The sequence below is a fragment of the Nyctereutes procyonoides genome, unplaced genomic scaffold (genome assembly GCF_905146905.1).
Source record: "Nyctereutes procyonoides isolate TBG_1078 unplaced genomic scaffold, NYPRO_anot_genome, whole genome shotgun sequence".
Lineage (NCBI taxonomy): Eukaryota > Metazoa > Chordata > Mammalia > Carnivora > Canidae > Nyctereutes > Nyctereutes procyonoides.
This window is the reverse complement of record NW_026575131.1, coordinates 15,931,207-15,949,621: the sequence shown is the minus strand read 5'-3', so window position 1 is coordinate 15,949,621 and position 18,415 is coordinate 15,931,207. Positions and strand designations below refer to the sequence as shown.

At 35.8% G+C, this 18,415-nt stretch overlaps 1 protein-coding gene across 1 annotated transcript in view; it reads left to right on the top strand.

Annotated features, from left to right (window-relative positions):
* CNTN6 (contactin 6) overlaps nt 1-18,415 on the top strand; it is a 155,622-nt gene that overhangs the window by 112,219 nt on the left and 24,988 nt on the right. Inside the window, 4 exon segments of the mRNA XM_055344121.1 lie at nt 16,230-16,405; nt 16,760-16,880; nt 17,733-17,891; nt 18,005-18,154. Coding sequence (XP_055200096.1) covers nt 16,230-16,405; nt 16,760-16,880; nt 17,733-17,891; nt 18,005-18,154 — 606 coding nt within the window.

Below are 18,415 nucleotides of genomic sequence, written 5' to 3'. Positions count from 1 at the left end.
GCAGAGGGAGAAGCAGGCTCCACGCAGGGAGCCTAACACGGGACTCCATCCCGGGACTCCAGGATAGCGCCCTGGGCCGAAGGCAGGCGCTGAACCGCTGAGTCACCCAGGGATCCCCAGTTTTGTTTATTCTTAATAAAAGTAGGAAGTGTATAGCTAGTCTTTCAAGCTAAGTGGAGGAAGTCAGACAGATGAGTATACACCATTTCTCAAAGTCATGAAGAGTGCAGACTTAGGAATTAGATGAACTAGCTCTATTACTAACTAGCATGAGGTCATGAAGAGTTTGTTTTTACTATTACTGGTGGTGTATTCTTTATTACTATTATCATTAACCACTATTTATTAAATATATATTATGTTCCAGGCACTATGATAGGAGCTTTATATACATCATCTCAATGATCCCTCACAAAAATGTGAAGCAAATAATCATTATCTTTTTTACACAAGGGGAGACCAAGGCATAGATTGCTAAAACAATTTGACCATGGCCCCTGTATTAGTAAGAACAGAACCTTTTTCCTTCTTTTTATCTTCCATTGAATTTATATAATAGTAACTGCATGAGACACATGCAGTTTCACGTGATATTGTTTCAAGTCCACTGGAAATAAAAATAAAGTGACTTGCAAAAATTAGTACCTTTCTTAAATACTTCAGCTTTCACTTATTAGAGTTCAATATCTATTTATATTTTTTTCCATTTGAGGTGAATTTTACATGTAATGAAATACACAAATCTTAAGTGTACGTTCGCTGAATTTTGGCAAGTGCACATACCTTTGTATACCAAACTCTGCCTAATACAGAACATTAATATCACTCTATAGAACTTTCCATCCTGCTGCTTGGTAATCCCTTAATTCCTGCTCCCACCCAATTTAGAGAAGCAACCACTGTTAGGATTCTTTTCTGCCATTGATTTCCTACATGTGCCATCATACAGTATATTCACATGCTTTGATATCTGGCTTCCTTCACTTGGCTTAAACCACTATGTATCTACTTTCTGTTTTTATTGAAAATGAACAAAACAAAACTTTAATCAACAGCAGGTTTAGTCTGTGCAGTAAAACATATCTTGAACTGTAAGTATTTTCGTCTTCACTTTCTCTCCCCAACCTGAACACATGTGTGCCGTGAGTATTTGGAATTGGAAGTTTAGTAATATGTCCTTGATTCCATTCTGATGCTAAAAGAAACTATTAGGCTTCCCGCAGCTTGAACCTTCTATTTCTAACGTGACATGGTGGTCACTTACGTTCTAGTGCCATTTTTTAGGGATAATGTGCATCATTACGATGTAAAAGACCCTCAGGTGCAAGTTCCGTTTTCAATCTATGGATCTTTAATACTCAAGGAAGCAGTTAGCAAATTCTTTCAAGCCCAGGTGAGGGATGGGTCTGGAGGAGGGCAGTGCTGACAGGGAAAAGAGTAATCAGAAGAACACAATTCACCCTGATTGTCATCTTCTCGCTTTTATTTTCTCATTTTGTCTGCCCTCCTCTCCACATCAATGTTCAGAAGAAAACATCCTCTTCCTACTAGATCCTGTGGCCAGGCAAAATAGAATTTCCTAATTCCATTTCCTGTCAAACTACAGAATTCTTCAATCTGATGCTTTACTATGGCACAGCACAGAGTTATACTTGGAGGACAGAGTGAACATTACCTATTTATAACAAATATAAATGTGATGTCATAAATAGTCATTGCCTATTATGTATTAACAGCTTTGAAACTGAGTAGTTGGCATATCTAATTCAGCAAGCAGAATCTACAGTGCATGCTCTTTTTAAATAGATGCCAGACCCTGTTTTGATTACTTGTTAATATAAAAGACCTGTGTTTACATTTTATATTATTACTTGCTAGGGAATTTCTCAGTGTTACCTTGCACAATACTTAGACATATTTTCTCATTTAGACAACTCCAGTTTTAGATAATTACTTTCTCTAGACTATTCTTTGTTTCTTTTATTCTGGGTCTTTGGTAGTCTTTTCATATTTCTCCCAAATTATTTAAATATTGAGGTGAAAGATAAATGGGTAATGGTACCTGAAGGTAAACTGGAATATATTGGCTATGGTTACACTGTGCATAATTGATATTATGAAATTAAACTCTACTCTGCTTGTAGTGTATATTCAATATTCTGTATATTCATACAGACTTTAATCAGTAAAACACATGTCTGAGCAGATAAACCTTGCACTTGACCAAGAGGATAGAAAACATCCAACCCTTATGCAAGTATATGTACGAAGAAGAACGCTATATTATAAAGATTAAAAACTCCTCCATTTCTGGCCTGCTAAAGAAGAAGATTAAAGACTCCATCACACTGATTTCTTTGTGTTTGTAGGTTGTTTTTTTTTTTTTTCTATCTCTGTACAGGGTTTATTTCAGAGATTGACTTTGATTTCCCTGTATTTGCTTCCCCTAGAATTAGTAATTGTCTTGTTTTGTTTGCTTAATTTTCAGTGGACGTAACAATAATCCATTCCTTAATTTTGTCTTCCTTGTCTCCCTTCAATATCAACCTGCCCTTCTGCATGGGAGCCTAGTTACCTAAACATCATGCCTTTCTTGATATACTCCCTCATGTTGGTAGAATGCAACTTCCAATTGATTTTTGAGAAAGAATTCAAGAGGAATGTAATTTTTTGGAGATCTTTCATGTTTGAAAATTTATTTATTGTATGCCTACATTTGATTGATGGCTTAGTTGGAAACAGAATTCTAGATTGAGAATCGTTATTCTTAGCAATATGGAGATGTTACTGTGCTCTGAAAGCTGAAACCATTTTGATTTCTGATTTGTTTATGACATCTTTTCTGTCTGTCGTCTCTCTCAGTTCTTTATTCCCAGGGTTCCACAATTGCCTGATGATGTGCTGTGGTGTAAATCCATTTTCAGCCTTTATACAGGGCATTTGGTTCACTTTGCCATCCCGAAAACTCAAACTTCTTTAACCTGGAATGTCTTCCTGGATAATTTAATAGTCTATTCCATTGCTTTTTCTATAATACTTATTAGTGTAAAAGTTAGATTTCCTAAACTGGTACTCTAGTTTACGTGTGGTATGTGTACGTATATATGTATGTATCTCTGTGCGTAGTTTATTATATTTTATATATTTATAAATTTAGATAGTAGATACAGTTTGTAAATGTGTATATGAACTGTATGTATTTTTGTTTGTTTGTCTCTCCTATTGTCCATTTGATATCTATTTGGTCCTACCCTCTGGAAATTTTTGATTTTGCTATTTTTTTAATGTCTAAGTGTCCTTTTATTTTCTGACTTATGTAATACCTTTCTTCCCTTATGTAATACCTTGCACTTTTTTTGTCTGTCTGAAAATATTGCTCCCCCATTAGTGAAAACCAGGTGGTATCCAGCGAGGGCTACGTGCTGTTCTACCAACTGATGCCGCCCCAGTGCCTGTGACCAGCCCTTTAAGCCATGGCACCTGTGAAACCCTTTCAACACCCTTAAGCCCAAGCTCCCCATTTACCTTAGAGACGTCTATTTTTGTGTCTTTTTAATCGGGGAGGGGGGAGGCAGTGGTTGTAGCTCCCATTATTTTTTTTATTAAAAAGTACCCCTCCACCGGGAGGCTCCCCTGTCTCCCAGCTCCATGTACAGAGCTCCCCAGGCCCCCGCCCATGTACAGCCCCCAGACCCTCTACAATCTCACTTTTTGTGAATAAGTTTATTAAGAAAAAAAATTATTTTTTCACTTTTTCTTTTATCTAGCTTAATTTTCCTCTATGGCTTCTGTGGTCCCAAACTGCTTTCTCCTCTTTCTTTGTTTTAATTCCTTTCCTTTATCAAGAGGTATACTAAGATACTTTGTGAATCTTGTCTGCTCATATTTAAGAATGGGGCACTAAAATTCTTATAGAAAGTTCTGATCAAGTCGGGGGGGGCGGCATTTAATACTGGACTTCACACAAGGTTGATCTGGCCAATATATATCCTTGGAAAATTTTAAAACACTATTTTTAGGATTTTCTCTTAGGTTTATAAAATCCCACTTCTTACAAGCTTCCCTCCCCCTTCCTACCCTGCTTTCCTGCTCAGAGAGCAAAGGCCGGACAGCCAGCCCCCTCAGAGCTAAATGAGATCACAAAACATGGATCTCAGTCCTTACTATGTACATGTTCCTTAATTTCCCTGTTTTTAGTAAGATTCCTTCATCTTTAACTGTGCTTGGTACTGAGCAGTTAGTTCAGAGACCCTCTGTTTCATATCCTCTCAAGAGAATAATTTGCCAGTCTTCTCCTGAGCCTGGGAAACACTACAGAGACCAAACAGTTTCCTATTCATAAAGTCCAAAAGGGGGGTTGACATGTTCAAGGATTTTCTTCTCTGCCTTCCTCACAGCCAGCATAGGATTGAGCTCTATGGCAGATCAATTAGAAATCATTTCATTTCATTCCAGCTTCTCAAATTTTGTTTCCCCTTTTGATCTCTGTTTTGGTGGATTTAGGTCTTAGGAAAAATTTCTTTTGGCTTCATTTACTAGATGTATAAAAAACTGAAAATGAACACTGTGTTTAATCAATTATCTTCATCAGGATATCATATATCTTATATTTTGTAGTGTAGTATTTTTCTTTACTAATATTTACAAAGAGTCAAGCTTTAATTATTTCTTGCTTAAACAAAATTTATCAAGAAATCAGTAAAGCACAATTTGGTTGATACTGGGTCACAAATCCAAATCTTCCACTTTTGTTCTAGCTATGATTCCCTCTCATGTTCAGGGACAATTTCCTCTCTCTGTCTCTGTCTGCCTCACTCTGTCTCTTTCATCTTTATTATTTTGTGTAATACACTATCCCCACCAGAATACTTTCATATTGTTATTCTCATCATTTAAAAAAAAAAGACGTTTTCTGACCCTGCTTCCCTTCCAGCTACAGCCATATTTGACTGTTCTCCTTTATATCAAGACTCTTCAGAAGTTGTCCAAATGAGCTTTCTTTTTCCAATCTTTCTGGTCAACTTTGTTTTGAATCAATGCAACCAGGCTTTTCCCCTACCGTTCCATCAGCACTGCTCTTAACAAGGTCACTAGTAACCTCCACGTTGTTAAATCCAACAGTCAGTTCCCAGTCTTCATTTACTTAACCTTTCAGACTATTGATCACATCCTTCTTGAACCACATTCCTCACTTGGCTGCCTGCACACTGCATTTGTCAGGTTTTCCTTTTACATCTTAAGTCCCTCTTTTTCCATTTACTTTGCTGATTCCTTTTAATCTTACCCATTTCCTAAATTTGGAGTGTGCCAGGGATTTGTTCTTGAATGTATTTTCTGCTATATCTACTCCCACTCATTTGGTATCTTACTCAGTTTCATCGTGGTAGTACCATCCACAAGCTAATTCCAAAATGATACATTCAGTTCAAATACATACCTTTCTCCAAATCCACCACCAATTTATCATCTTCACTTACCAATTTACTATATGCTAATACTGGCCTCTTAATTCTTATTTCCAAAACTTGCTCCTACTGTGGTCTTTCCCTCTGTATTAATGATAGTCTGTACTGATATTTGCCAGGCCAAATCCTTTTAGTCATTTTTACTCCTAGCTTTCTAGGAGTTATCCAACAGATGGCCTCAACATCAATATACATTTAGAATCTAACTACTTCTCACCACTGCACTTAACTAAGCTTTAGTTAAACCACTACCATCTCTTTCCCAAATGCTGTTGTTGCACAGAGGTGCTTCACCATGTTGATTTTGCCTCCAGGGGGCCTTAGACATTGTGTGGAGGTATTTTTTGTTTGTCACAACTGAAGGATCTACTGACATCTAGTGGGAAGAGGCCAAGGATACTGATAAATATCTTGTGATGCACAGGGCAGCTTCCTCACCTCACTCTGAATCCACCATACATACATGCAGTGAAATATTATCTGTCTCAAAATGTTAATAATGTTGAGGTTGAGAAACCCACACATGCAACCTCATGATTTGTCTTGATTCCATCAGGTCTCCCTTCTAGAAACAAGAATGTTCTTATTAAAATGTAAATTAGATTTTTTACCTCTCATGATGGAAGTCCTCTTAGTTCCTCAGTTCAGTGTTGTTTCATTTGCTTAGTATTCATACTAATGTACACCTGAAAGAAGGTAAGGATTTGATACTAATTAAATGGTTTTGAATAAAAGACTGAATAAACAATTAGTATATTTTTATGTTAAGGGTTTCTACTTCTGTCAAAAGAATAATTTTTCTCCAATGTTATCAGTTATCATACTGTTCAAAGTATTATCTAAAAACTTAATGATAAATGGCCTAAATGTTTTCAACCCTATACACAATCTATTATTAAGCATTAATAATATTGGGAGAAACTTTTGTCCTGAGTAGTTGAAGTAGATTTGTCAGACCAATGTCACACCATAGGAGCCACAAATATTATTAAAATCTTTTAAAAATAAATAAAAACTATATTTCAAAGGAATTATAATAGTAACTAAGGTGTTTGCAACATGAAGGACAATATCCTGGGGAAAAGAAATGCACAAATAGGTGATCCCCACACTCCCCGGTGTTTTTTTCCAGAAACTTGCCACTTTCCAAGAAGTAAAATTAGAAATTAAAAAAGGAAAGAAAAGAAAAAAAAGCAGAAAGCAGAAAATGTCTCAAGCAGAAATTGTGATAGCCTCACAGTGCAAGGAAGATAAAAATTGGGGCTCAGAATTAGCCAGATAAAATGAAGCCTACTGCACAACTCAGTCTTGAGTGGAGTCATCTAAAGGACTTTGTCCTGGTGATAAAAACAGAGCAAAGTTGACCAGTGCTTAAAATGAGTGACATTCAGATTGCATTCATATCTATTCCCAACTGGGTTCTGCTGTTTTTACAGCAGATTAAACAAGTAAATCTTCTTGGAAAAAAAATATAACAAAGTAAAAACATTTGCATTTTGATGCACAGGACCTTGTATTCAGTAAAATGTTACCAGGAATAGCTGGAACCAGGACCAAATGATCAAAACTCAGAGGAACATCAGACATTAGCAATAAGTCACAGCTGATAGGAATATGAAAGTCATTAGACAAGAGTTTTTAAATAATTGTGATTAATATGTTAAAAATAGATGACAAGATGAATTTCAGAAGGGAAATGGCATGTATTGGGATGCCTAGGTGGTTCAGCGGTTGAGCATCTGCCTTCACCTCAGGTTGTGATCCCAGAGTCCTGGGATTGAGTTCCGCATTGGGCTCCCCAAGAGAAGCCTGGTTCTCCCTCTGCCTATGTCTCTACCTCTCTGTATCTCTCATGAATAAATAAATAAAATATTAAAAAAGGAAATGGCATGTAGTAAAAATCAGTTGGACAGAGGAAAACAAATACCATATGATTTCACTTATATGAAGAATCTAAAAAATAAAGGGACAAATGGAGAGACCCATAAATACAGAGATGGTCACCAGAGGGGAGAGAGATGGAGGGATGGACAAAATAGGTGAAGAGAATTAAGAGGTACAAACCTCCAGTTATAAAACCAAGAAGTCATGAAAATGAAAAGTACAGCATAGGGGATTTAGTCAGTAATATTGTGATAACATTATGCAGTGACAGCTGGTGACTGCATTTATTGTGGTGAGCACTGAGTAATATATAGAATGTCAAATCACTATGTTGTGCACCTGAAACTAACATAATATTGTGTACCAACTTTACTGCAATAAAAAATATCAACTGGAAGTCTAGAACTGAAAAATACAAAAGCTAAAACTAGGAACAATATAAAATGATTTAATACCAGATTAGATGTGACAGAGAAAAGAATTAGTAAAATGGAGGATATGTAAATAGAAAATATCCAGACTGCAACATGGAGATAAAACGCAATGGGAAGACAAAAAAAGAACATAAGGAGTATATTGGATATGAATAGTTCCAACATATGTGAAATTGTAGTTCCAAAAGGAGTGGAGAGGAGAAGGAAAATGAGGGATGAGTAGTGTATGAAGAAATATTTGTCAGAGATTTAAAAAGACAACAACTGAAAATGACAGCAGCCATTCTATTCAGGAAATTATTTGAGCCCTAATGAGGACAGACACAAAGGAATGTTTAAGTAAGCACATAGTGGTAAAACCAAAAGTAAAGAAGAAAACTATCCTAATAAAAAAGATACTTATCTTCAAAAGAACAACAATAAGGCTGGTTGTTGCGATAGCAACAGAAATAAGAAAATCTGAAGACTGTGGAATGGCTTTTTTAATGGACTGAAAGACATTCATGATAAGAATTCTCTTCCCAGCAAAAATATCCTCCCAAATGAATACAAAGTAGAGATGCTTTCACACAAACCTCTGAGAACCCGTCACTAACAAATTGACGCTAAAAGAAATGCTGTTGACACTCCTGATGACATTCCTATAGTTAGGAAACCTATGATCCCAGATTGAAGCATGTAAATGGAAGAAGAAATTAAGAACCATGAAAAGTGTTACTATGTTAATGGGTATGTTAAATTGAGATTTGAGGAATTACAAAGAGGACCAGATTTAAAGTAATTACTTGTAGTCTTCACAAATTAACTAGTGAGAGAAAATATCAGAGAACTTAGTCACCTGTTTGAAGTGCTATTTATATACTAGTTTTCTTTATGTTGGTATCTTAGCAACATTTCCTATAATGTCATAGACAAATGAAGGTAATCACATGTTTGTACAGAGTAAGAAAGGTTTGGTGATTTTTTTTCCTGTTTTGTCCATTATTTGAGAGAAGTTGGTAACTTCAGAAATACCTGAACAGTTATTATTCTGAACAGTGACATTGAAAGATTATTACTCACAGATGAAGGTTTCAATTGTTGTTGAGTTGAAGGTACAAAAGAAACAACTAAAAAGTGACCAAAAGGAATATTTTCTGGGTGATCAGGAAAGGCCAATTACACACTGGATTGCCATCCCTTACTTTCTAAAACATAGGGTTCAAAATATGGAATAGTGTTTGGACATTGATACAGGGAACAAGCTTCATTTGTGTTTAAAGAAATTATGCTAAACAATTCTGACCCAAGTTGTTGTTTTTTTTTAATTTTTATTTATTTATGATAGTCACAGAGAGAGAGAGAGAGAGAGAGAGAGAGAGGCGCAGAGACATAGGCAGAGGGAGAAGCAGGCTCCATGCACCGGGAGCCCGATGTGGGATTCGATCCTGGGTCTCCAGGATCGCGCCTTGGGCCACAGGCAGGCGCCAAACCGCTGCGCCACCCAGGGATCCCATGACCAAAGTTTTAATATCACTTCTCATATGTCCTGAGGTACTCATACCTAAAGATGTGTTCTGGAAGCATCTTTGGCTATTAGGACTACGTGAATTTGAGTAAAGCTGTTCATCAAAAGCATTATATATTTTATTAAACCTTTCCTTTTACTTATTAAGAATAGGATTGTTAGATAAAGCTATTTTTATATGATTTGTATCTCACTAAAATAGATTGAAAATGGAAACATTAAAATTCTGTAATTTTATGGACTCTTCATGAATGTTTGTCATTCATATTTAGGATAATCTTAAAAAAGTAATATATCCTCATCACTTTAGAAGCTAAATGGGAAAGATCCTTCCTTATTTTGTATGCACATATTCACTAACTTCATCATTTTCTGTTTATCTTTTATTATTATTATTGAGAATGACAACAGGAAAGTAGAAAAAATAGTGTAAAGAACTCCCATGCACCCATCAGTCAGGGTTGTTAATCATCACTCATACCCAACTTTGTTTCAGCCATACCCTCCCCTTCTACTTCCTCTATCCACCCCAGATATCTAGAGGCAAATCACAAACATCATAATTTCATATATCAATACTTCATAATGTATCTTTAAAAGAAAAGGGAGTCTTTTTAATATAACAATAAATCTAGTTTTCTTATATTACAAAATTAATAATTTCATATATCAATATTTCATAATGTATCTTTAAAAGAAAAGGGAGTCTTTTTAATATAACAATAAATCTAGTTTTCTTATATTACAAAATTAATAATTATTCCAGAATTAGATTTCAAATTTACATGATCATCTCATAAATATGTATTTCTGTATGTGTATGTATGCTAAATAAATACACAAAGATAAGCACATATGCATGTGTATATGGATGTGTGTTGATCCTTTTCAACCATGACAGTCGTATTTTCAAACGTTTTTTTTCAGAATCTCTTATATCTCGAAATGTATTTCTTTTCTGATGATTTATTTATTTATTTGAGAGAGAGAAAACACATGTATACGTATGCAGATGTGGGAGCAGAGGGAAAGGCAGAGGAAGAAAGAATCTCAAGCAGATTTCCAGTTGAGCAAGGAGCCTAATTTGAGACTCCGTCTCACCACCCTGAGATCATGACCTGAGCTGAGATCATGACCTGAACCAAAATCAAGAATCATATTCTCCATGGACTGTTACCCAGATACCACTCTTATATCCCAAGACGTATGAAGAGGTGTCATATGGATTAAAACTGCTCCATTTTTAGTAAGCGTAGGAAACCTAGAATTAAATATACTTTTAAAAGTTTCTTTAATCCAGAAATTCTCAGAGCTTTTAATATGCTAAAATGTACTGTGAAATTCTAAAAGCAGATATAGTATACAGAATTAATTACAGTTAAATAACCTTGAAAGTCCATTTTTATGTATTTATTTTTGAAGCATTACTAACCAATAACATTTTACTCACTAGGACTTTTTCCTGGCTCTAAAGCATTAGAGACTTCCTGACAATATATTTACATAACTTGGATTTTCTTTAAATAGAAATTTCAGATTCAGATTTCAAAACCTGAGGCAGTATTTCTCAAAGCATGGTCCCTGGACTAACTACATCAAAATCAACTGAAAAAAATGGCATGTTAAAAATCCGTATTCTCTGTTTCCTTCACAGATCGTCCTGAATCAGTATTTCTGGTAGGAGTGGAGGAATTCACATTTTTAACATGTTCTCTGAGAACTTGTTATGCATGTTAAAAAGTTTAAATTACTAGACTAGAATTTCTACAAATACTTAAGGAGTTTGCAAAAAGATTGAAATGATACAGGATGAAAAGGAATAGCTATCTCTATTTTGTTTCAAGAGAAAGAGGCTTAAAGAATTTCAAAGTTTCACAAACTTATGATAGGGTCTAACATAGTGGACTTCTTTCCTTTTTTTAATTTGTTATAATTCAGGCCATAATGATCTCACTTATCCATAAAAGCCGACAAGTGCTGCAGTGTTAACCATGAGCTTTGGGCTATTACACCTACTGTACAGGTATATATATGGACTCTTAGGAAAAGAGTAAGGAGATGTGTGTATACATCCCTGTGCTCCCTGAGATTGATTTGAATGGTTTGAAAAAAAAAATCTCTGATATTAGAGTTCCTTAAGAGTTTAAGTGTTTGCACAGGAGGACTCGTTAATGAACTAAAGCACAGTCCTTGTTCTTTTCCTAAAATAGTGTCGAAGAGTCTGTATATTTCTGTGGCAGAGAACCACTCTCCCATTCTCCACAAATGTGATTTTTGTCTCTGTGGGGTATCCACTCTGAATTCTGAGCCTGCAGCTGTGCGTGGTTATAGAAGAGAAGGCTGTAGGGTAGCAATCAGCGGCCTTGTGGCTCTTGCAGAACGACCTACACGGGATTAGGACAGGTCTGCATTTGGTGTGACATGAGGATACAGCAGTCAAGAGTCCTTGGCCAAGCACCCCCACCCCACCGGAGAGTACTCACAGGGAACTATGCTCAGACAACCATGTAGCCCCTTCTTTTGTATAAAAAGTGGATTCTCATGGAAGAGACTTCTTTTTATATATAATCTATTTTTTCATCCTACAGATATCAGTATGTCTCTATACCATTGCCTTTGCTTCCTAATTTATTTTTATTTTTTAAAGATTTTATTTATTTATTCATGAGACACACACACAGAGAGAGAGAGAGAGACAGAGACGGAGACACAGGCAGAGGGAGAAGGAGGCTCCATGCAGGGAGCCCACCGCGGGACTCAAACCCAGGACTCCAGGATCACACCCGGGGCTGAAGGCGGCCCTAAACCGCTGAGCCACCTGGGCTGCCCTATTCTTATTTTTAAATTTGAGAGAGAGAGAGAGAGTGAGCATGCCCAGGGCGGAGAGGCAGAGGGAGAAGCAGACCCCCCACTGAGCCGGAAGCCCCATACAAGGAAGGCTTGATCCCAGGACCCTGAGATTACTACCAGAGCCCAAGGCAGCCTCTTCTCACACTGAGCCGCCCCAGGTGCCTCTCTGCGTCCTACATTCAATGCTTCCCATTTTCTGTCAGAAAAAAAAAAAAAAAAAAGACATCCAGGACTGGCTGCGTCGGTGGGTGGCTCAGTCACATAGGAGTCTGCTGAGAAATGCCCATTTTGGTGTTTAGCCCTGATGTCACTGTCTTGAAATTCTTAGTCATCTTGTCTCTGAGGTTGTACTTTGTCGGTGAAGTCGGATGGGAATGCGGAGTGTGCTCCTGAGCAGAGGAAATATGCGCGTCCTTCTGATGCAGCAACCCACTGCGTGCAAACAGAAACCGGCCCACTCGCCCAGCAGGCAGTGTCCGGGATGGAGTGGGTACCGGGGCAGCCACGTGCCTCCTGGTAGTCCGGGGCACCGAGGCTCTGAGAAGGGGGGCTCATCGGCATCTGTGGTGTGATCTGTGTGACGTCTGCAGAAATGAGTCTGCAACCTGAGCACCAGGACAGGATCTGCAGGGTCCAAGCGGTAAACTTTGTCTGCAAAGGCTTGCAAAAATAAAAGCCTGCACATGAGCATTGCAGTGAGGCATATCACACAGTTATTCAGATTCTTCAAAAAGTTTAGCATGCGTGGTTTTAAAAATTTGTCCAACATTGCAAAGCTAATATCCAAAGGCTTAGAAACAGAAATTAAATTTAAAGATTTTTCCACTCAATGGAAAATAACACTATTTTTATACGAAGCTCCAGGTGAACCAATTATTAATGAGCGTTTCCTTGTAATTGAAGATAAGCAACAGAATGCATAAATAGGCATTTTGGATTATACACAAGTCATTAAGGCACTTTTAGTTTCTTGCACAGCCTTCAGAAGTTACAGGGTATGCTGGAAGAACATTAAAGTCCCATTGTTTGAATTTACATTTGAAATTTAATTCAGACTTACACGAAACGGATTTGTATGAAGAGTTAAATCTCCTAGAAAAAAAGTTGTTCCCCAGAATCATCAGCTCTAGGTGTTCTAAAATTTATATTTCAAAATAACTTATCAGAAATGTATTTCAATGTTGTCACATCCTATAAACGACTCTTTACAGTTCTGTAAGTTATATCAGCAGAAAGATCCTTTGCAAAATCAAAAATTACTGAAAAATATTTGTGGTTTTACATTAGTCATGAGTGACTGATGTCAATTGTATCCATTGAAAATGAAGTTGTTTAAAAACGTAAATTCCAATAAGTAAATTTCCAGAAACATGAGAAAAAGCTTAGAGCAAGCAAGATAACTTTAATAAAGCATTATTTAATGTATTATGTAAAACTGACACCAAAAATACACTTCTTGCAACTGGCAAGTTTATGCTGTTTGTTACTCATGTATTGCTCTTAGCTTATTACCTTTTATAAGTTAAACTACATTTTTAAAGCTACTTGTTTTATATTTAGTACCTTTAATAGAACTTCTTTCTTTACTTTTTGACCAAGGCACCCTACATTTTCATTTCACACTGTAACCCATAGATTATGTAGCAGATCCTAAAAACATCTTGGGCTTTTATGTCTTTATTTTGACTATCACCCAGCTTTCTACTAACTTTTTGCTCCTGCATTATACTCAGTAATACTAGGATTTCCAGCAAAACCACTGCTTTACATCTACCATCCATGTTTCTTCTTCACACAGGCTTTTTGTAAATGCTCCTTCCTCTTGCCGACATAGGCATCCTTCCCCCTACCTGTTATCTTTAACTAGCTAATTTCTATTTGCCTTTTACCCTCAGCCAAAGCAACTCTTTCAATAAACCCCTCAGGACTCTCCATTTTAGTGGGATCATTTACTTCTAATATATGACAATTATCACAGCTGTGACTATATATCCATTAATATGATTGGATTAATGTCACCTTCCCTCATTAGACTTAGATCTCTGTGAAGGCAGGCACCATGTGACTTTGATGAGTTTCTTTTTCCTCCTGAGCAGACGGCTGGAATTTGGTAGGTGCTCAGTAAATACTAGGTAATAAGTGAATTAACTAGTGATGACATCTAAACATTATAAATTATAATACAGTATTTCTTATTCATGAAGTCTTAGTCATTATTACTGTACTACCAAAGAGCTGTGTATACAAGGAGTGATTTGTCTAACTTTGCTACTTTGTGGTGCCATAAATGGAAGAAGTTGCTGTCATTTTTAATGTTTGAAAATTACTTTAATTGCATGATCTAAAACTTTAAATCAGAGCAGTTTTGCTCTACCAACACATCCAATTAGCCAACTCATCCTCTCATAAATGTAAATAAGACATTAGTGGTACATTCTTTTTCCAAAAAACTACAAGAAGAAAAATATTTTCTAGTTCTGAAAAGTGTTCTTGAAACCCTTACTCTGGGGAAGAGAAGTGAAGAAGACTTGGAGTTAAGAATGGATTTAATCATTCTCCAAACTTTTCTCCAGAAATAATTAGAATGAAAGTGAATGCACCCAATATAATAAAGGAAATGGAAATTTTAAATTATGTAAACATAAAAATAAATAAATTATGCAAACATAAAGATATACCTGATGTAGGTGGAGTTAGATTTTCTGCATTATATGCAGAAATATACGGAGTGCTTTTATTTTTCCATGGCTCTTTTATCAATATGTACCTTAAAACCCAAGATTATTAGTTTCTACTTTCCATTCTCAAATATTTACTAAGGAAACAACTGCAATTTTTTAAACATTAGAATTAAACATTAGAATAATACTTAAGCATTCTATGATAAAATACGTTGGCACACTAACCCATTTAAACACACAAATTCAATCTTAATACCTGCTTGGATTCTTTTTTTTTTTTTTTTTCCCTGCTTGGATTCTTGAATAGTATGGTAAAGCCAGAAGGAAAGTAAAAGGTTCAGTCCATCTCCTACAGGGTTAAATTTTATCTCATGAATGATCTTTAGAGAAAGAGATTTTCCAGGTTCTCATTTCACAGTTCTGAAAATTCTTTATCTAAGTACTCTTTCAGTATCACTTGCCCAAACCCCTAATTCTTAAATGTAAATTCCTTAAAATATATTTTATTTTAGTAAGATCTGAATCCAAATGTATGTCCAGGGCTTCTTTATCGTTACTGAGTTTCCCCTTTCAATCAATTCTTGGCCCTCTAAAATCAAAACTATTTATCTTGTTATAAAAAATGTGGTCAGATAGGATCTATCACCATGACTTTCTTTTAACTGGAAAAATACAGGACTCTCAAGTCCATTAGAACACTTTTGGAAATGACCTTTGAAATTTTGGTCAGTGAAATACTAGGGCTTGTAGAACAATGGTTGGCACTGTGACTAATGTTTATAGAGGGGACTTTTTATGACAGATGTAGAATTCTAGCATTGCAAAATCTAGGTAAGAGAGGGAAGACATACCTCCTTCCTCTTCATGTTGTGCCTTTAGATAAAATAGAAAATTATTATCACAGCTATTTTAGAAATAGAATAAATATTATATTCATAACTAGTAAATATACACTTATGCTTAAAATTTTCTATATAAATTCTGGTAGTTATGATCTTAATGACATAGTTTTTCTCATAGCATATGAAATTAATGCAGGCTAGAGCTGCTACCAGTGTATGAATTGTAATGTTGCACCTAAAATTTCAGAATTAAAAAAAAAAGGCAATAAAAGCTGTGTGGTACATTTTTCATGTGTGGAATAATGTCTTTTGAAGTCTACAGTTTTCTATCAACTTTTTTTCTATAAAATATGAGTAAAACTATGCCTTATTACAGGTAATAAGCTACACTGATTAATGCAGAAATATTTGAAAAAAGTGGATCAGATTATTGATACTGGATATAGAAGTCCCAAGTTATATTGATATAATTTCTAGCAGTTGCAAAACCATTCAAAATATGTATTTTGTCACCATATACTCACATCTTATAAGCTTTTTATAATAATAGTATTTTTTCTTAACAGAGAGGACTGTTATTACCATTCCACCTTCCAAAATGGATGTTACAGTTGGAGAGAGTATAGTCCTACCATGCCAGGTGTCCCACGACCCTTCCATTGAAGTTGTATTTATATGGTCTTTCAATGGAGATGTCATAGACTTAAAAAAAGGAGTCACTCATTTTGAAAGGATTGGAGGGGTAAGTTGATGAAATTTTTAAGTACTTAATAATATAAATCAAGTGTTTTACAGAAATCAACATCTTTGATAATTATTCTCTCCATATTTATTTGCATGGATGATCACTATTTCTGAAGCTGCATCTGTTTTTGTTTTATTTTGTTATGTATTTCACAGAAATGCTTGTGTTCTAGATGCAATTATAATAAAGGGGATAAGAAAAGGGATCATATATGAGCAACTACAATGATACTAGTATATCTCCTAATTTCAGAGTTGTCTCATATTTAACATTTATCCAGCTGTAAAAAAAAGGGGGGGGACCTGCTGGGTATGATTATGTTTTTATCTCCCTCTCATTTCCTATCTGCAGGAGGAATCTGTTGGGGATTTGATGATAAGGAATATTCAGTTAAATCATTCAGGAAAATATCTATGCACGGTAAAAACAACTCTAGAAAGTTTATCTGCTGTAGCTGATATCATTGTTAGAGGTACGCATAATGGTGGAAATAAATGAGCACATTATTTATTCACAGCCAGAAATGTTAATAAGTAAATGGCAGATCTTTGAGTAACCAACCATATCATGATAAAAAAAGTGAGATAAAAACACAGATCTTTTATTTTCTAAACTTTAAGATTCCAGGGCATATGTAGTATGAATATGGATATTGATTTGAGTAGATTTTGTGTATTTGTTAGGAATGGTCAGACTCAGTGTGCAGCTCCAGTCCCTAAAAGTTAGGCATGCCTTCTATTTGTAATAAACATTCTCATCAGAGCAGCATCAAAGTCATATATTTCTATAGTTCTCCATATAAGTTTCATTTACTTGAGTTACCTTTTGAAAAGGAACAGGTGAAAATTGTTTTCACTTTTTGAGATTAGGTCCCTAACAAATGATAATCAAACATCCCATGTTTGGACTTTTCTTTTCTTTCTTTTTTTTTTTTTTAAGAGGGAAGGGGGGTGGGGCAGAGGGAAAAGGAGAGAAAGAATCTTAAGAAGGCTCTTTGCCCAGCACAGAGCCCAACATGGTGCTCTGTCCCACAACCCTGAGATCATGACCTAAGCCAGAACCAAGAGTTGGTCACTTAACTGATTGAGCCACAAGGTGCCCCAGAATTTTCTAATTTTCAAAGAATGGTTTCTAAATTAGTCTCTTACCAGGTAAACTGAGTTAATAGGGCTTTATCTCAAATAATTTCCTACAAGTACCTTTATGTTCAATACTTTATTTTCTAAGTATAACAGATAAGAATAAACTGCCCCATCTCAAATCAATGAATTCAATAATTTTCAATTATTGAAAGATAATTGAATCATCAAACATATTTTTCAAGGTCCACCAGGTCCCCCTGAGGATGTAAGAGTGGAACACATTTCCAGTACTACTTCTCAACTAAGCTGGAGACCAGGCTCAGATAATAATAGTCCCATTCAAATATTTACTGTTCAAGCTCGGACACCATTTTCAGTGGGTTGGCAGGCTGTTTCAACTGGTAAGTGACACCAGTGTTTTCAGATGTTTTTTCCAAAACAGATGTTTGTTCGATTGATTGATTGTTGTTAAGTAGTGATAGTTTTGATGCCTGAAGTGCCACTCCCTTTTTAGTTCCAGAAATTCTCAATGGCAAGACGTACAATGCAACAGTGATTGGTTTGAGTCCTTGGGTGGAATACGAATTTCGCGTCGTTGCTGGAAACAGCATTGGGATTGGAGAACCAAGTAAAGCATCAGAATTGTTAAGAACCAAAGCATCAGGTAAGAAATTATTCTAAATTCGTGGAAGACTTTTTACCATGTAGTTCTTAAAGAAAACAAGTAAGAAGTATTTTTATGGGTCTTGTTTGGGGCCCCAAATCAGAGGCAGGAAACCATCAGCTTTCATTTTAACATTTGTATGTACACAAAGCAAGGAGTATTTTCTCCTAAATATAAGTTCAATAAGAGATGATTATAACTAAGCAGACATGTCAAAAGTAAGAGTTTTTCAGAATCTGTCCTCTCATCTCATCTATTTTC